We start from the raw sequence: 20,924 nt of genomic DNA, 5'->3' as shown, positions 1-20,924 counted from the left end.
TCCTGTGATCAAAAGAGTCCCATGCCTTGTGTAATGCTCTGTTATCATCATCTTGATATTCTTACTTTTTAAATAAGAAGACCTATTTTTCATTTGGCATTGGGTTCCCAAAATTACACAGCCTTTTATGGAAAAATGACAAATTATTTTGGTAGTATTTGAGTAGAGGTGAGAAATACTCAATTTGTCCTATATTCTTTTTTTTTTTTTAAAGAAAACAACATTTTTTAAAAAATTTTTATTTATTTATGATAGTCACAGAGAGAGAGAGAGAGGCAGAGACATAGGCAGAGGGAGAAGAAGGCTCCATGCACCAGGAGCCCGATGTGGGATTCGATCCCGGGTCTCCAGGATCGCGCCCTGGGCCAAAGGCAGGCGCCAAACCGCTGCGCCACCCAGGGATCCCTGTCCTATATTCTTTTATGTGTCACTTCCACATCCAAAGTTTTGCCCTCTTGTCTTCATTTTCAGGACTACCACAATATTATAGAAATAACTAATATTAGGCAAGATAGATGTAAGAAGTTATAAAGAGGGATATTTCACAATGATAAAAGAGTCAATCCATCAATAAGATATAATGATATAAACAATAAATATGCCTAATGGTAAATTCTCAAATGAAACAAAACTATTAGAAATGAAGGCAAAGTAAACAGTTCAATAACAGTAGTTGGAGACTTCAATAACCTTTTTTCAATAATGGACATAAAACCTAGGCAGATGATCAATAAGAATATAGAATATTAGAACAACACTATAAACCAAGGAGACCTAATATGCATTTACAACCAGCCAAACAATCAACAGCAGGATACACATCTTTGTTAGGTACACATGTGACATTATCTAGGATAGATCACAAGCTGGATCATAAAACAAGCTTCAATTAACTTGAGAGGATTGAAATATATAACGTATGTATTCCAATCACAGTGGAATAAAATTAGAAATCATTAAATAAATTTGGGAAATTCACAAATAAGTGGTGATTAAACAACATATCCCTAAATAACTTGTGGGTCAAAGAAGAAATGACAAAGGTAATTAGAAAACACTTTAAAGTGAATGAAAACAAAAACACAATATACCAAAACCTTTGTAATGCAGATAAAGCAATGCTTAGAAGGAAATTTATAGCTGTAATTAGCTACATATGAAGAAAAAGCAGGCTTCAAATAAATGTCTTAACTTTCCAATTTATTTTCAACTGGAAACTATGGACAAACTGAACTTAGTATAAGCAAGATGAAGGAAATAATAAATATGGGAGTAAAAAATCAATGAAATAGAGGGTAGAAAAACACAGAAAATAAATGAAGCTAAAAGCGGGCACCCCTGGTGGCGCAGCGGTTTAGCGCCGCCTGCAGCCCGGGGTCTGATCCTGGAGACCCAGAATCGAGTCCCGCGTCGGGCTCCCTGCATGGAGCCCACTTCTCCCTCTGCCTGTGTCTCTGCCTCTCTCTCTCTCTCTCTCTCTCTGAATAAATAAATTTAAAAAAATGAAGCTAAAAGCTTTCTCTTTGAAATGACCAAGTAAATGATCAAGTAAATTGACAAGTCTTTAGCTAACGTCACCCAGAAGAGAGAGGAGAACTCAAATAACTAGAAGCGGAAATTATAGAGGGAGCAGAGCTTGTGAAAATAGGATTATAAAGGAATCCTATGAACTGTGTCAGTAAATTAGATAATTCAGTTGAAATGGACAAATTTCTGGAAATATATAAAACTACCTAAACTGACTCAAGAAGAAATAGACAATATAACAAGAGACTGGATTAGTGATCAAAACCCCTCAGAAAAACCCAGGCACAGGTATCATCGTTCCTGAATTCTACCAAACATTTAAAGAATACCACTACTTTACAAACTCTTCCAAAAATAGAAAAATATAGAACAATATTTTAAGGAAAACATTCCATCTGCAGTAGCATCACAAAAGGAAATAGCAATAAAAGAAGTGCAAGCTTGTACTGTAAATATTACAAGACAGTCAAGAAAATGTATTAAGGATTGATAACAAAAAAATATCTCATATTCAGTCTATTATTCCCTCAAAGTGTTAATCTTAGAGTTACCATATGAATGAACCAGCAATTCCACTCCTAGGTATATTCTCAAAAGAATCATATACACAAATTTGTACACAAATGTTTATAGCATTATTCATAGAAACCTCAAAGTGAAAAAAATCCAAGTGTCCATTAACTGAATGGCTAAACAATATCTGACATAGCCACGGAATGGAACATTACTTGGCAATAAAAAAGAGTGAAGTACTGATTCATACCATAATATAGATGAACCTTTAAAACATCATGCTAAATGAAAGATGCTCAACATAAAAGACCACATATTGTATTATTCACTCATTGTATAAAATGTCCAGAATAGAAGGGTCTCTGGAGACAAAAGTAGATTAGTTCCTACCAGAGGCAATCACATACTTCAGTACTTTCTTGTTTGCACACATTGTTAGCTAAGTGGTTTACTTTACAATGTGGCTTCTGATGTCAGAAAGCCTGTGCTCAGATCCTGGCTTTTCCCTTTATTAAGGAGGGACCTTGAGAAAATCCTACTCAATGTCTCTGAGCCTCACAAAATGGGTTTCAATCATTCTAAGAAAAAAGGAAGTGGTGCCTAAGCATTATTTTTTTTTAAGTTGGGGCAAGTTCAATTTTATAAACTTCTTCCACAAAACTGCAAAACATATCTCAGAGGACTGTGTAAGGAATAAATGGAAATTACATGAAGCACCACAAGGACTCAGTAAGTGATTGGTATTGATGTTAAATACATTAATAAATGAATGACCACTTTAGTCTAAAAAAACAAAGTTTCTGTCAGTAAAATCTACAGTCAATACACTTTTCCTCAAAATGTTTTGATTTACCCCAAAGATACAGATGCAATGAAACGCCGGGACACCTGCACCCCGATGTTTATAGCAGCAATGTCTACAATAGCCAAACTGTGGAAGGAGCCTCGGTGTCCATCGAAAGATGAATGGATAAAGAAGATGTGGTTTACGTATACAATGGAATATTACTCAGCCATTAGAAACGACAAATACCCACCATGTGCTTCAACGTGGATGGAACTGGAGGGTATTATGCTGAGTGAAGTAAGTCAATCAGAGAAGGACAAACATTGTATGGTCTCATTCATTTGGGGAATATAAATAATAGTGAAAGGGAATAGAAGGTAAGGGAGAAGAAATGTGTGGGAAATATCAGAAAGGGAGATAGAACATAAAGACTCCTAACTCTGGGAAACGAACTAGGGGTGGTGGAAGGGGAGGAGGGCGGGGGGTGAGGGTGAATGGGTGATGGGCACTGAGGGGGGCACTTGACGGGATGAGCACTGGGTGTTATTCTGTATGTTGGTAAATTGAACACCAATAAAAAATAAATTTATTAAAAAATGTTTTGATTTGGTGGTTGAGTTCTAAACTATCAGTTCTTACCTCCCATGTCAAATATTTAAAAAGAATTGTTAGTTTCTAGCTTTATTGGCTAAGGAATGTTCAGCTTCTGTTTATGGGTTGTCCCTATTTAGTACTGAACTTTCTCGTTCCTGATGATTTGCTGTATGAATACAAATAAGACTTGGAAACAACTAAGAAGACTCATTGCCTTTGGAAAAATTGAAAAACACTTGAAACTTAGTTTCTTTTCAAAATAAGATAATTTCCTTTTTTCCCCCTTCCACTTGAAGCACCCCTCTTTTGAGTTGGAGGCAACTGATTCAAGTGCAAGCTTTGTGATCCTGTCCTTAGAGCACCTTTAATTTGAAAGCAGAACCAAAGAGCCCCAGCCTTCCAAGCAGAGTACCCCTGAACACACCCAGAGCATATTTCCAGTATTAGAAGGGTAAGTGATTTTCTAGAGTATATACTCCTTTGACATTAATAATGCAATTTCCTCCCAAATATGTCAAAAGCTCACAAAGCCTAATTCAAATATTCAAATTTAAATTGGTCTTTATTTTCAGGCACTTTTCAGTAGAAAATGAAACATTTTTTTTAACAAATAATGAATTAAGTTCTCACTGATACTACCAATTCAAATACAAGATTATGGAACTTTTGCTTGAACGTATTGCTTTTAAATTTATATCTACTTTGTCCCTGCTAAAAATTCCAACTTTCACTGTATCAACATAATTGTAAAATTGTTTTAAACCACATGCACAAACAGTCTCAAAATAATAATGTGATTACTGAAAATAGTTAAAGGTCTTATGATAGACTTGTATGCTATGGAGTCAAATTATGGTTTTTGAACTCATTTGGAAAAGTTCTGTGTGGAGGTTATGCCAACCACTCATTAAGCAGATAAAAATTCATCTGTATCATTTTTCTTTCAATATCAGGAATTCTTAAAGTCAGTTACATTTATAATTATGTATTTAAATTGTTCAAAGTTAAATTTATAAAACAAAATACAAAAACCAAGTATAATCACAGAATTCTGGCTTGTATTTCTTTCTCCATACTGTTCTCCCCCATTCCTGCCTCTATGCAAACTTTTTTTTAATTATATAAATCCTTCTTTAATGAATATTAGCATACTATAGGGGCTTTTCAGCATTTGGAGGTATAAAGAGATTCTTCATCACTTTTTATAGCTGCATGTTACTGTCTTGTTTGGATGTACTCAAAATGAATCAACTAACCATCAATTGATGGGACATTTTTATTTTGGACATTTTCATTGGTAATCCCTTTTTCTTGCATTTAAAAATAACACTACAATGGATAGCTTTGTGCATATGTCTTTTTGAGATAAATTCCTAACAAGAGATTCCTAAAGAGATTGCTGGACTGAATGGTAAATGCATATTTAACATTTCCAGATACTGCCAAATTCCATCCCAACTTTTGCATTGTACAAACTATGCATGAGAGTCCTCATTTCCCCCCACAGCCTTGTTAAAAGATTATTGTGTAAATATTTGGATTTTTGCTAATCTGCTTTTCTCTTATTAGGTGTGAGTGGGGTTAAGTAAATTTATCCATATTTAAGAGACATTTGCATTGCTTTCTTTGGGAATTGTGTTTTCATTTTCTAGCCTTATTCTTTTTATATATACTTTGGGGTATTTCTTTCAGAAGAACCTCATGTATTGGCTTATTAACCTTTTGTAGTATAGGTAGCTAATAATTTTCCCAGTTTGTCATTTATTTTTTACTTTGTATAAAATGTTTTCTGTCATAAAAAAGTGTGTGTATGTGTGTGTTTGTATATGAAATGGAACTCCCCCCCCCCCCCCGGATTTTAAGTATACTTTAGGAAAACTTTTCCTACAATGCAGTTATAAGAAATTCATCCATATATTTTATTCCTTTTATATTACACATTTGGAACTCATTTTGGCACATAGACTCAAGAAATTCCTAAAACTTTATCAAGCATGAGCCAGTATGAGCTGCCTCCAGTAAACCCTTTACTGCTGGTGGAGCATGGAGAACCACGGGTGCACGGGTTGTTTATGTGGTGTCTCTGTTTGTATGTTCTTAGGTATATGACTAGTTGTGTTTCATAAAGTCAATAAAGTTCCTGGTGCCTCACATTTTCCAAATTAAAAACCTCTTTGAACATTGAGAAAATAGGTCATTATTCTTGACGAATAGTGCATTACAGCTTTGGGGGAAGGACGTATAACTATTTGGTTTAAAAAATTGTTATTTCTCTAGTTGAGATTTTTTGAGTACAGAACATCAAGTATTCAGTTGTATAATAGTGCTGCTACTTTTGGAAACAGCAAGACAATTGGGAAATATCCTTGGAGGGAGACAAATGTTATGTATTAAGCTGTCTTGTTTTTAGCAGATTGGTACTATTGCTTATCACAGTAAATTCATTTCTTCCTCTCAGATTTAGAGAATTTGCTATCCCCACATGGACAGAAAAAGCACAATAAATAGTAAAGACTCACCACTACTGGAAGCATCATTCAGATTGAGCAGGCCCCCGCCTAGCCCTCTGTAACTATGGTAACTGTAGGTCCCATTTCCGTTGATGTACAACACCTCCTGGGAGCCTGATACAGCTGAGGTGGAGTAAGTGGCCTGGGCTGGCTCTGGTTTACACTGTTTGTCAGCTGGAGCAGATTCGTCCTGCAAGGACAACAGCATTCCATTACTTGTCAGATCACAGTGCTATTTCACATTGACCAGGACTATCTCATTGTTATCTACATGTCTGCATTGAATATGGAAAAATAAAAAATCTGTGGTCAACATCATTAACTCAGCACATATACAGATTTTCAACAACTTGGCCAAAAACTAAAAAAAAATGGAGGGGCATCTGGATGGCTCAGTGGTTGAGCATCTGCCTTCAGCTCAAGTCGTGATCCTGGAGTCCTGGGATTTAGTCTCGCATCAGGCTCCTCACAGGGAGTCTTCTTCTCTCTTGGCCTATGTCTCTGCCTCTCTTTCTGTGTCTCTCATGAATAAATAAAAATCTCTTTAAAAAAAGAAAGGAAAGCAAGGTAACAACGTAAGACAAATTGGAGATAGAACAATTTGCAATTTCCAACTGAATTTAGAATTACATGAAAAGAGTTGTTCACAATAGCCCAGAGGTGAAAGCCACCTAAATGTCTACAGAAGGATGAACAGAGAAGGAAAATGTGGTATATAAATACAGTGGAATATTATTCAGCTTTAAGAAAAGAAGGAAATACTGTCATTCCACAGTATGGATGAACCCTGAGGACATAATGCTAAGTGAAATGAGTCAGTCCCCAAAAGACAAATTTTGCATGACTCTCCTCGAATGAGGTATATAAAGAGTCACACACATAGACCAGGATGTAGAATGGTGGCTATGAGGGGCTGGAAGAGGGGTAGGGTGGAGATAGGGAGTCGATCACTGGGTATATTTTCAGTTGTGCAGGATCAGGGCAGTGGCCTGGGAGTCTGTTGCACAACAACATGCATATGGTTGATGATCTTGTACCATACACTTGGAAATCATTGGAAGGGTAAATTTTATTAAAAATTAGAAAAAAAAAACTAGGTAGGCTTTAAAAATACATGAAGAGAAATCACAGTTTGTTGAAAAAACATTTGCAAAGTTAACTTTCTTAAAATCCTTTTTTGCAGCCTGTGCCTGCCTGCCCTTCACCCCAGGCTCCCTTTCTCTACCTTGTTGCCTCTCTTTTTATTTTATGATTATAGCAAAACTGATTGTGTGCTGCTAACTCCACACTAGGCCCATCTTGTGCAGCATAGCAGCCTAACAAAACCCAAATAAACCCAGGCCTTTCAGCTTGTTTTTCCTTTCTTAAACTACACTAGTGTCTGCAAACTGTGCATCAAAACTGCTAACCATGTCAAGTTGTAGAGGACAATGAAATTAAGATTTGTGATAAATTGTATATGTCTTAAATAGTAAAACAGGTTGAATTTCTCTCCAGCTTTGAGTATATAAAGTCTAAAATGCATACAACATATATGACTTCACTTGCCTGCTGCATTCTTCATGTTTTTTTTTTCATAAGAAAGAATTATAAACAGGTTCCTAGTGAATTCCTAGGAGTATCTTTGTCATAATCAGAAGTATTTTGCAACTTTTAAGGTTTAGGGTACATGTTTAGAGAAATAAGTAACTTTCAAATACATTTTTTAAATGGCACCAAGTACTAGAAAAAGAGGATACCTGGAATAAGTTTGCTCCTATGTACCCAGTGGTATTGTTATAGTCAGAAATATCCTAATCTTTCATGTAGTAAAAACATCACCAGTTATCAGAATGATACAGTATTGATTTTCTTCTTGTTCTTTTGATCTTATTTATTTGAGAGAGAGAGCGTGCACACGAGAAGGGGGGTGGGTCAGAAGGAGAAGCAGACTCCACTGAGCAGGGAGCCTGAATCAAGGTTCAATCCTGGGACTCCAGGATCATGACCTGAGCAGAAGGCAGACGCTTAACCAACTGAGCCACCCAAGCTCCTCTGATCTTTTTATCTCTAACTGATCTATTTGACTCTGACCATTACACTGAGACAAATTATCTGTGAGCATTTCATCATTTCATTTCTAGGTAGGAAAGATTTTGAAATTAATGGAAAAAATCCTCTGTGTAAACTAAACTGAAAATAAGAATTTTCTGAGCATTCACTTTAAAAACAAGCAACCAAACATAAACTGACTTAAATTGGGGTATGAACTGGAATATCTGATTATAATTCCCTCTTGCCATTTAAACCTTAGTAATCTCTGGAATAACACTTTCCTGGAGAAAGTGCACTAAAGAGGAAACTAAGATAGAATCAAATTTTGCCGGTATCACTGCTCTGCCATTTAGACTGTAAAGTCAGAAAATTCCAGACTTTTTTTTTTTTTTTGAAAGTAACTCTGCTAGTTGAAAGTATCCAAAGACAGTGGGTTTTAGAATGGAGATACTGGGCCTTCACCAAATTTACCCCTGGAAATAGAGACTTTTCCTAGAAACATACCAATATATGTGCATTTTTTTTCTGGTACTATGATGTAATGTTATACTACAGATAGTAAGAGATCTTAAATAATCTAAAATATTGAAGAGTATATTTCCAGGAATCTTTTGTTACTGAAAGTATGTACCATAATAAGTACATCTTAGGTAAATAATTATACTAATTATAGTGCTACTGTGAACAAGAATTGTTAATAAAGCAATATCAGTGTTACAGAAACATGGTTAACTATTACAATCTTAGAAACTGTTACCAATGGTCTTTTCAATGGCATGTTACAGTTCAGGGTAAATGGAAAATGGTCAAATCAATGATGACAGCACATCATTAGTGTCCAAAAGTCTTTTATAAAAGTGCAGTGAAGTGGTCTCCCATCTAGGAGTGCCAATCTCCTCCATGCCTGGAGACAGAGATTATCAATCATATATATATATATAAATATATATGTAGACAGATTGAAGGTATATATAGATAATTGAAGAATACAGTTTATGCATAAACTGGGCCTTCTTTGCTTTAGTCTACTTTCATCAAATTATCACATCTAAAGCGTATTTCCATAATAAAACCACTGGGTTGTGTAGTATTCTTTCTGTAAAGACCTGTAGCTTCTGAAACTCTGAAAGAAAGCAGAATGTTCTATACTTCAAAGCAATTCTGAGGTCTTTGGGAAGGGGCTGGCCTCACAATTCCACTGCTAGCATAACTTCCCAGTTGGTTGATTGAAAATAACTTGGGCAACATGATAGATTTTGAGTTTCTAGTTTGGCAGAATGGGTGGCTCTTCTGAACATCCCAGTCTATTTTTCTGTGTTTGGAAAATGACAATAAGATACACTCCTATTGGAGAGGCGTTTCTTAATGATGAGTAAAAAGGGAGAAGGCATTGTCTCCACAATATTTGCTCACTGATTCTTTGTGTGATAGAATGTATATTATTAAAGATGCTATTTTTAAAATTTGCCTTGGTCTTTCATTATTAACTGTTATTCCAAACCACAGTAACTGCATGGAGCAGAGAGATAATTAATTCCATTAATAATCAAAACAGGCCTTGTAGGGAGTCATTTGTGTTCAAACACAGATTTGCATTATTAATGCTCTTGGCAATCCACTATATGTTGAGAAAAAAAAAACATATGAAAGTCCCAATAAAATCTGGTCTGGGTATCTTTTAGGCAAAAGTTTAATATAAAGTTAATTCATGTTTTTCTTTTGAATGATCAGTGTTATTGGTTTTGAAGAAGAATAGATTTTAATAACATAAAAAATAAATATCCCCTAGGGTCACATTTTATCCCTGTAAGCAACTTTTAATAATCATTAGTTCCCAAATTTCTCAAGGCTAACAGTCTGCCCCATGGGTTGCTCTGAAGATTATTTTTAAAAGAGGATAATATTAACATGTTACAAGATTGTGTATCTAGGCATTGAAATAAATTTTATTCATCAAAAATTAGACAAAATCTCATCCCAGCTTTTATGAGACATAGTTCAAGTTTTCTTTTAAAAAATTCCATAAAAATAAGATAGCATCAGTCATTTAATGACCACCAACAGTGCACTACAAGATCAAGTGTTGTTTTGATTCAGATTTCTTTGATTAAAATATATAACCAAAAATTAAAGATATACTCCTAAGTAACTTCTATAATGAGGCTCTGGCCTTATCAATAAATATAGCCTTGATGTATATGGGTAGGCATTTTATGTTTCAGAAAATATAGGCTTGTAATAGGATATGTGATGGATGTTATGGGTAAAGGGCAAGTTTGGGAATGATTTGAAGGAGTAGACACTGTCACAGTCTTTGAGAAGGCTGGTTTGTACTCTCCTATATGTTATCCTCAGAAACTGGACAGAGATGACCTTGAGTTTGTGGAGCTTGACCTGGTACTTGAGCCATGAGACTGAATTCCTGAGTGTGATGCCTAAGGAATCCTTAACTCAAGTACCTTAGACAGATACTTTTTCTATAAAAACGAAATTTGACTGATTCCACTCAAATTTTTTGAGAATAGATTTCAAAAAAAATTTGCTTGGGAAATGTTACATTGCCTTTATTATATTTCTCAAGAATTACACTTTTTCTTAGACTATTGCTTCTATGATCTATTAAGTATACTTTGTTTTCGTTAATTTTTCCCTATCTATAATTAGAAAACTCCAATAAAATTTACTGCTAGATTCAATAATCCAGATATCTTTCTTCTTTTTGCCTTGACCTTACATCATTAGAGCAACTGGAGTTTGCAAGGCATCGATATTGAGTTATATTTTTAGTTTATCATTGAGGTGTCAGGGAACTAGTGATCCATCTTTTTAAGGTGAAGAGACTTGCACAGACCTTAAAGAAGCTTCTCACTGCAGAATAGTAAACACACAGATAATTCATGTGTCCATTTGCTGAGCTTTCTAGAAGATAGTTACAGGATTTCTTCTATCTTTATGTGTTCTTTACAGTCTATATGACAGAAGCATTTTTACTTTAGTGACTGCTCAAAATATCTCCTTCGCTTTCTTAGTACAGATGTGAGGAAGCACAATTTATTTCACACGTAAACTACTGGAAAGGATCCTGCTTTCTAAAAGCTTCTCTTCTTCCATTTGATAGCAAGCATTCCAGAACTAAGTACATTGCTAAGAGTTTCCAGAGAAATTCATAAAAGCTCTGAGAGAGCCAAAGCTTCCATTGTAAACTGCTTAAACTGCGGAAAAAAACAAAAACAAAAAAAACAATCCGCACTTAAAGTAAATGTAACTTATTACTTGAGATGATAAGAAGTGATTGATGAGGCCATCAAAACACACACACACACACATACAGTAATATTCAGGGAATCATTTCTTTCTCTCAGTTAGGAATACTCTATACAGTCTCCTCCCCTTGTTGGCCATACAAATAATTAAGATAGACAACATAGAAGACCATTCTTTGCAAAGATGCTCCCAAACCCTCTAAGATAATAAGGTAAAACACCTTTGACCCAGTCCGAATAGCCTCGTGATAAGATGTGAAATAAAAGAGAAACCAAAACCACAGCAAGATAGCTGTTACCCAGAGTTTTATCAAACTCTCAGAACAACAGGTTATCACATTAACAAACTCTCTTTCTAGCATTATTTTACACACATATGCATGATTTTTTATAAACAATAAAGTTTTGAGAACTATTGGCTTAAGTAAAAATACAAAGTACAGTCCCTGCCTCAGTAAATATGGATACGAGGTTGGCAAGAAGTAACCAAGTACATCGCAAAGTTGTCTCCTATAAAATTCTTCCTGATGGTCATAAAGTTTTATTATTAAAAATAAAAGTACAGATGTAGCATTTAAAAAGTTCAACTTTAAATGAAGCATGCCACCATTTAATTATTGGCCAAAAAAAATCGAATTTAAAAAATGTCATTTCCTATAGGTTTCTAACAATCAATTTTGAATTCCTTTGTTAATAGGACCAAAATGAAAATTTAAAGGTAATGTTCTTTTGAGGTTCTAAAATTGGATTGCAGATATGAATTTTTTTGCATATGATTTTATATGCATCTAATAGTATTTTGGGCCTCAGAAAAATCAATTTTAATAGAGTAATACCAAATTGGTATCTTTAACATTACATTTTAAAGTATTTTAGGGATAAAACATATTTTCCTAATCATATTTTTGTTTCTCTTGAGTTTTTAAAAAATATTTTTAAAGTCTAGGGGCACATGGATTGCTCAATTGGTTAGGTTAAGCATCTGCCTTTAACTCGGGTTATGATCTTAGGCTCCTGAAATCCACCCACCAGCAGCTATCCAGCTATCTGCTCAGTAGGGAGTCTGCTTCTTCCTCTCCCTCTGCCCATCCCGACACATGAGCAGACAGTGCATTCTCTCTTTCTCTCAAGTTAATAAAATATTTTGAAAAAATAAAAAGAATAAAGAATAAAAATCTACATTTGGGATACCTGGGTAGCTCAGTGGCTGAGTATCTGCCTTCGGCTCAGGTTGTGATCCCAGGGTCCTGGCTTAGAGTCCTGTACTGGTTCCCTGCAGGGAGCCTGCTTCTCCCTCTATCTTTGTTTCTGCCCCTCTCTCTCCTCTCTCTGTCTCTCATGAATAAATAAACAACATCTTTTTAAAAAATCTACATTTACAGCAATTCAAAACATCTTTAACACCATACCTTTATTTGTAATTTGGGTTCTACTGTTCAAACAGACTTTTATTTTTTCCTTAGTCCCCTTTCATATAATATTCTGTTTTGGTAAGATAGTTGCAATGCTCTACATGATGATTCCATGCCAGGCATGGTGTCAGATATGCATCACACCAAGATTGTTTTCTTCTCCTACACTGGCTTCTCTGAGTCAAACAACATCCAAGTCCTCACATGCCCATCTTGGAAATGACCCTTATTGGCATACATGTGAGAAACTCTCATTGACAATACAGAATTCAGAACCCCATAATCTCTCCTTTGGGTTAATATGGTAATCCTCTGGCCAGTGTTTTCCCCTTCACATTTGTCTACTCTTCTCAAATCTTTTTAAAATCATTTAAATCTTTTAAAACCATTTATCATGTTGAATTCTCTTTAAAAAGACTTTGGGATTTCTTTTTTTTTTTTTTTTTTTTTTTTTTTTTTTTTCTTGGAGAACAAAACCCAGAGCTCCTGGCATCCAAAGCTCTTCGGAGTTGGAGAACAATCTTGGCAGTCATATTTTCTGTCACTTCCTCTCACCACATTCCATACTCTGGTCATAACTTAAACTGGAAGAAAAAAATCTTAGCAGTCTAATATTCAGAGCCATCTGAATGCCCATAAGAGCATCGATATATAGAAAGTTTCTCATTTTTAATTTTTTCAGAGAATCGCCTCCTGGTTTCATTGATCTATTGTTTTAGTTTCTACAACATTTATTTCTGCTCTATTCTTTATTATTTCCTTATTTCTGCTGGTTTTAGGTTTTGTTTGCATATGTTATATCTGATGATGGTTTGTCATTTAATTTTTACTCTTGTTTCCAAAATTTTAAACATACATATCTAATATTGAATAACAAATTAAATTTTTTTCTTAGAAGATTTTTTTAAAGTTTCTTAAAAGTTTTTAAGTTTTTTTCTTTTTTTACTTTTGGTGTGAAGCCAAAAAGTGTTATAGATAAAGCAAGTTTAGATATGGCTTTCATCAAACTAAGAATAAAGATAGTATTTTCCTTTTTCACATCCTTACTAACCTAAAGTCCAGCATAACAAAATATTTTTCCTCCCTAAATACCTAATATAATTGCCAGCCACCCTTAAATGAAAGAAACAAATCCTATATATCTGAAATTCTTGTACCTCTTTTCCTGTATACAATTATCTTTATGGAAAAATGCAAGAAAAGCAAGTAGAGACTAAAAGATACTGCAGGAGAGAAAAAAGACCTCAATTGTGTGTAAATGTTCAATTCTCAGATTGCTAAAGACCCAAAGACCTTGGACCAAATACTCTACAGAAGATAGGAGTCCAAAAAGATTGTCAAGGCAATTATATTCTAACAATTAGAAATTTCCCTCAAGGCCAGGGCCTTAACATGATAGCTATGTCAGAATCTTTAGCTATAAAAATATTACAGCTCTAATAAAAATTCAGAATAAATATTATAGTTGCAACCAAAATTCAGAACAAATGTTTTCAGCATTAAATGAGGCAGTAAGAATTTTTTTTTTTTAGAGCACTTAACCATTAGCTACTATATAAGAATCGCATTACCACGATGATGTCAGAAGATTAAGGCTAACTATGGGCAAGGGCCACCAAGAGTGTGATGTTGGATAGCCTGAAGAGGTGCATTATTTTATCTACAATATAATCAAGTCTGTGATACATAAGGAGCTTCATAAAGGAATTTAATTAGTTATTGGCAGTTATCAATTCTAGTCTAATATTTATTTTATCTTGTCCACATATAATATTATTGGCTAATGCTAAAATAAACTAAGAGCTATCAATGCTGTTGTGACTAACATTTTAGTTCAAATTAAATAAAAATGCATGCTACTTCAAAAGATACGTTAAGAGAAGGAAACTTTCTTTTCATTTCTGTGGACATCAGTTTTCGTAAGTAAAAGATTAAGCTACAATTTATGTTAAAACTGTGGTTAGATTCCTCATCACAAATGGCTACATAAGTATAAGTCAACAAAACTCAGGTTGAGTACTTTAAAAGGGACCCCTCAGATACTATTTATTTATCCCAGATGTCAGTCACCCAAAATTTTCTCAGTACGATCCATGGAGTTTTCATCACTGGCTTAAAAAAATTAGACTTTACTGGAAAATAGGGATTTGAAAATACAAGTTAAAAAAAAAAAACTGGCCATAGCACACAATTTTCATCTTTTCACATTTCTTTTTGAGTAAATAGAGAAACTTGACTAATGGTGCTATTTCAACACTGATGTTGGGAGGTAATCATAGATGATTTCAAAATTAGAAAGAGGTGTGTCAGCATGGTTGCATGAGCAGAATGAAGAACAATCCCTTCTTAAGGTCACTCTACATAATAGATTCCTTCATAGCTACTTTTGATGAACATTATGTTCGATCATATAGTAAACATAATTCCATCTGAATTGTGTATCTTGAAGGAGCCACATAATTGAGATGTTACTTCCTACATGTTGGAATAAAAGCTTACAGGTTATTACAAGTTAATTTAATCTGGATGTAAAAATTACCCATCCATTTTGGTATTTCAAGTATATTAATTATGAAATAGTCAACTAAAGTAATTAGAAAAGCCATCAAAATGGTGATGCCAGAGTCATTGAGTCATAATGCTTTTATATTAATGTGAAATTAACTTTTAAAAGGAACATGCATGAGACAACATGAAATGAACTGAAAATAATCTAGTGATGAATTTAATACACATCGTTTAAGCCCGACTATATACAGGTATGTGTATACATAAACAAAATACTATATTTTTTGTTAATGTTTCTTTCCTGAATAGTTATGTTTCTCTTACTTAGTTGCTTAGTTACGTGAAGAGTCCTGATCTACCATGTTGGCTGTGGGTATAGGGTATATAGAAGAAAAGAAATGACACTATTAGTGTATTTTTTACAATTTTATTCCCATCTATGATGAAAAACTAATTTGTTGTTCAAGAAGTCATTAATTTTTAGAAGTTCACTAATTTCTCAAAAATACACACAATTAACCCCTTTAATATTCTTGGACACTTCATGTATTTGGGGTAGTAGTATTATCTTCCTTAAGATAGTGTGTTCTGTTATACGGCTCCATAATAAACTTTGATAATAACAGTATAGCTAAGCTTCTCTTTTCCATTTTGCTTCTCTTTGAGTCAGCTTTCTATGCAGAATTTTCCTTCAAGAGTTAAACTGTGTTTATGACTTCATCTATCCCTTCTACACCAAAGACCTATAAATCTCAATCTGTAATTAAGAGCTTTTCCCAAGTCTACATTTTCAACCACCTACTGGACAAAAATATCTGCATACTCCACAGGTGCTTCCCAATCAGTATGTCAAAATTGTACATTTTCCTCCTCCACACTCACTTCTCTAGCCATAATTTTCTCTGCCTCCTGAACTCTTGATTTCAATTAATGATACCTCCATCTAGTCTCCTGAGCTAGAGACTTATGCCATATTGTACAGGCCCCCTTCTGATTACCTTATATGTACATATAACCCAGGATGAAATCATATGATTATTTAAACAATGTTCTATAGAATGTCTTATTTATTAGGCTACACATCCAGCTATGTACTGGGGATATATCATCAGATAAAACAGACAGGATCCCTGCCCTCAAGGAAACCTACAGAGGTATGGGAGGAGGGAGAAAATAGGCAAGGGGAAGAAATGAAAAATGTAAGATATAGTAAGTTCCAATATTGATAACCATTAATAATGAAAGAAAATAGGGTGATGTAAAAGAATAATTAGAGATGAGAGTTCAAGAAGGAAGGCCTTTCTGAGAAAAGTATTTATGTCCATAAGCTAAAAATGATAGAAAAGAGTCAGTCATATGAACATACTGAGCAAGTGTGTGTGAATGTTGTACAGAAATCCATTCTATATCTGATATGAAACATTCTTCATATCCAAAGATCTCTATGATTCCCAAGATTTTGTCTTATTATGTGAAATAAGTAGTCACATATCTTAGACTAGAATTTACCTTACAGCAAAACATTTGAACAATGCATATTTTTGCTACTGAACTGAATATTCTCACCCTCACTTTAGACGCACTCTTTAAGACTATTCCCTGGGAGTAGAATCACTATGAAGTTAGTTAGCTCCCTTGCTCTCTGGCTGCTAGGATTTGGTCAATGGGAAGCCCTGGTAGGATTCAGAGTTGAGAGATGAGAGTGCATGAGGTTTTCTTCCCCAGCAGCCTTTCCTGCCCTGCCATGCTCTGGACTGTGTTTAGCCTCTGCTGAACCTGGATCCTATCAGCCAGCCCCTCTCCAGAGGGGGTTTCAGTTCCTATCTGGTTCTGCTAACCTTTCATTGCTCCTCCAGGCTTCTCTCACTTGCTAGTTCAGGATGCTTTACCTTCTCTTCTGGATTTCCTTAGGCCACCCCACACTTAGGTAAATAATCTCATTGTTAAACAATATTCAATTACTCTTTTGAATATGCTCTATTTCCCTTGCTGGGTCCCAGAAAGACACAGTAGTGTTCACTATTAAGCCAACCATTGGGGCAACCCCGGTGTCTCTGCAGTTTGGCACCTGCCTTTGGCCCAGGGTATAATCCTGAAGACCTGGGATCGAGTCCCACATCTGGCTCCCTGCATGGAGCCTGCTTCTCCTCTGCCTGTGTCTCTGCCTCTCTCTCTGTCTCTCATGAATAAATAAAATCTTAAAAAAAGAAAGAAAGAAAGAAAGAAAGAAAGAAAGAAAGAAAGAAAGAAAGCCAACCGCTGAACAGTAAATATGAACACTGAATATACTTTCTTATCTAAATTTTTATTCCTTTGGTATTAAATTATTTAATTTAAATTATTTTTCTTTGCTGTTATATTCCAAGCCACCATTTCTAATTGGCTAGTATTCTAAGCCACTAATAGTAATTTCCCTCAAATTTTCTTTTTTTTTTTTAATTTTTATTTATTTATGATAGTGACACAGAGAGAGAGAGAGAGAGGCAGAGACACAGGCAGAGGGAGAAGCAGGCTCCATGCACCGAGAGCCCGATGTGGGATTCGATCCCGGGTCTCCAGGATCGCGCCCTGGACCAAAGGCAGGCGCCAAACCGCTGCGCCACCCAGGGATCCCCTCCCTCAAATTTTCTAACACAAATATAAAACCCTTTGGAACATTTCCATATCAAATCCATCCATTGTCTCATCAGTTCCATATTTCTCCTGGATACCTCTCTCCCAGAACTCTATCTTCTTACTCTAATCTGGAAAGATTCTTCTCCAAGGACTCTTCCATAGCATCATTCCAGATATTCTTCCAAATTCCCCCCCTATTCTATTTTGGGTCACCTCTTAGATTCAGTGACTTCTTCCTTGGTTTACATTCTTGTTTCAGTGAATATTTTCCAATAACTTTTCAAGAAAGACTATTAGAAGATATATACCAGAAAATTATTTTAAATTATTTTTACCCTTATATTCAATTAACAATTTTCCTGGATATAGAACTGTCTTTAGAATTTTGCATATTTTACTCCTATATATTTTAGTGTTGAGAACAGTTTTTGCTGGGTGATGTCCTTTGGCTTTCTAATTTTTTATATGTGACTTTTTTTCCTCCCTCCTTGAGTATTTAAGATTTTCTTTTCATCTTGTGTGCTCTGAAAATTTCATGGTAATGTTATTGATTCAGATCTTTGTTTGCATTTACTGTCCTGATAACTTTATGGGCTTTCATTCTGGCAACGCAGTTAGTTACTTAGTTCTGAAAGTTTTTTTTTTTTTTTTTATAATTCTTTCGTATTTTCTTTCTCTTGACTCTAATTAGCCAGATGTTGGCCTTCCTAGATTGATCATCCTTTTAAAAAAACTTTCTCTTTGGGATCCCTGGGTGGCGCAGCGGTTTGGCGCCTGCCTTTGGCCCAGGGCGCGATCCTGGAGACCCGGGATCGGATCCCACGTCGGGCTCCCGGTGCATGGAGCCTGCTTCTCCCTCGGCCTATGTCTCTGCCTCTCTCTCTCTCTCTCTGTGACTATCATAAATAAAGAAAAATTAAAAAAAAAAAAAAAAAAAAAAACTTTCTCTTTAATTTTCCATTCTGTGCCTAATTTTTTAAAGTTTCTGCATAATTTCCAAAATGATCTTCCAATCCTTAGAACAATTTTGACTAGTATATATATATTTTTTTCATATTAAAAGTTTGATTTTGCTTATTGTTCTTTTTCATGTATTTATCTCTTATTTCAAGGAAAAAAACTTTTAAAAAAACTGAGGAAATGTTTTGCTTCAACTATTTCTTCTATTCTTTGCTGTGCTTCTGAAATTGGAGCGCCAGGATTCATAGTTTTATTCCTCTCTGGATCCTCAGCTTTTGAGAAAAGATTTCTAGTTTTCAGAATGGAGGAAATTATTAGGTTATCTCCATTCTTGGAGCTAAAATGTGAAAAGGCCTGTAGCAGAGATATAGAGCCTTCAGTCTGAAGAATTTCTCATGTCCATTTTCAGGATACTGTTCCTGCTTTTATACCTGGCTTATCTGGGTTTAGTGACATTTGCCTTTATTTCTCTACAGGATAAACCTCTTATCTTCCTTCTCAGAGGAAGAGATTCCCCTAGAAATACAGAACTGGGGAGGGAATCCAGGATCTAATAATTGTACATATCTATTGAGCCATTTCTATTTTCATATTCATGCTTTTCCACTTTCTGTAGTACCTGGTGCCCTTACTTCTTAGACTTTCATTGTTTACTGGGATTGAATGGCTTCTTCTTGGTATCTCCTTATCAACATTTGCATGTCACATTTTCATTTTACTTTCCTGAATCCTCCTCATTCTGTACCTCCTTGTAGGACTAATGTCTTTATATTCACTTACAATTATTTTAGTGTGGTTTTGGAAGGAAGCAGAGATAAAGGCAAGGATTTACTTTGCCATGTTAAAAGACATGTACGCTTTCAAACTTTAATATATTTAAGATTACAGGTAGGAACACTTCAGGATATAATGCAATATGTGTAGGATTTGGATAGTTACCTTAAGTATATCTTTTAATCTCAGATTCTTGTCATTTGAAATGGTTTTAATACATAGATGGTAAACTATCTGAAAGTTTTGTTCAGTAGAAAGGAAAAGTTAAAATACGTGAACAGAAAGATCACACTGTTTTCTGTCATAAAGGCAATATAAGTCATTAAAGTTGACAATTTAAATATTTTAAAACTGGGTAAATGTGGTAAGAAACAACTCATGCTAAACTTACCTCATTTTCTTTGTGGAAAATACTTAAAAATGCAGATCATGGTGATTTTCAGGACACAGAACAAAGCATATGACAAAATAAAGCAGAGTGTGCTAAAAAGAGAGCACCATGAGGGTAGTTCAATCTAATAGAATGATCACATCCAAGGACAGATGAATGGATTAGAGCAGCTAGAAAGGTTTTAAGAAGGCATGCCACAGAGTTTTGCTCTAAACCTGTGCCATTCAATGTTTAAATTGAGACATCAGTGTATTGATAGAATACTGAACAACTTGAGTGATAACAAGAAACAGGATGCAAGCTGTGAAAGCAGAGTAGTAAACAATATGCAGTCAACAGCAGCAGGCTTTGAACAACATCATTACAGGTGGATATTTTATATGATGAACTCAACAGGGCTGAAAATATAGCTTTAAAATTACATCCAAAACATTACCTATACAGACAAAGTGGGGAAGAAATTTTTCACCTCTGAAAGTGTACAGTTATAAGTACCTTAAACCATTTGTGAAAATATTTATTGAGGGCTCACACTGTGCAAGGCACTGCAGTTGTAATGGGTGATACAGAATGAATGATTGCTTCCTGTGAACTTACACATTAGCAGGGGACACAGGTAACACAAGTTCTAACAGGTAATTAGAATTATTCATTATAATTGACATAACAAAAGAGAACAATTAACATTAGAATACATATAATAGAGGTCCTAAAGTATAGATGAATGAGACAAAAATTATCTAATGCCACGGTAAGTGCAGTGACAAGAGCATATAAATCCTGGAACGTTGGGACACTTGGGTGGCTCTATGGTTGAGCATCTGTCTTTGGCTCAAGTCATGATCCCAGGTTTCTGGTATTGAGTCCCTGTATGGAGCCTGCTTTTCCCTCTGCCTATGTCTCTGCCTCTCCCTCTGTGTCTCTCATGAACAAATACATTAAAAAATCTTCAAAAAAATCCTAGAATTTTGAGCTGCCTCTATTTAATAATTCCTTGAATAAAGAATGACACTAAAAAGAGAGAGCGCTAAATAT

The 20,924-nt window shown here is 35.0% G+C and overlaps 1 protein-coding gene across 16 annotated transcripts in view; it reads right to left on the bottom strand.

The window, feature by feature from the left end:
• The window catches only part of NOL4 (nucleolar protein 4), a 522,070-nt gene that overhangs the window by 48,096 nt on the left and 453,050 nt on the right, over nt 1–20,924 (bottom strand). For all 16 annotated transcript variants that reach the window (XM_035719007.2, XM_049112792.1, XM_035719010.2 and 13 more), the window contains one exon: nt 5,941–6,121. In XM_035719007.2, the coding sequence (XP_035574900.1) occupies nt 5,941–6,121 (181 nt within the window). The remainder of the gene's footprint in view (nt 1–5,940; nt 6,122–20,924) is intronic.

The sequence above is a fragment of the Canis lupus genome, chromosome 7 (genome assembly GCF_003254725.2).
Source record: "Canis lupus dingo isolate Sandy chromosome 7, ASM325472v2, whole genome shotgun sequence".
In the NCBI taxonomy this organism is placed as follows: Eukaryota; Metazoa; Chordata; class Mammalia; order Carnivora; family Canidae; genus Canis; species Canis lupus.
Note: the sequence above shows the minus strand (reverse complement) of the source record. Positions and strands in the feature narration are given on the sequence as shown.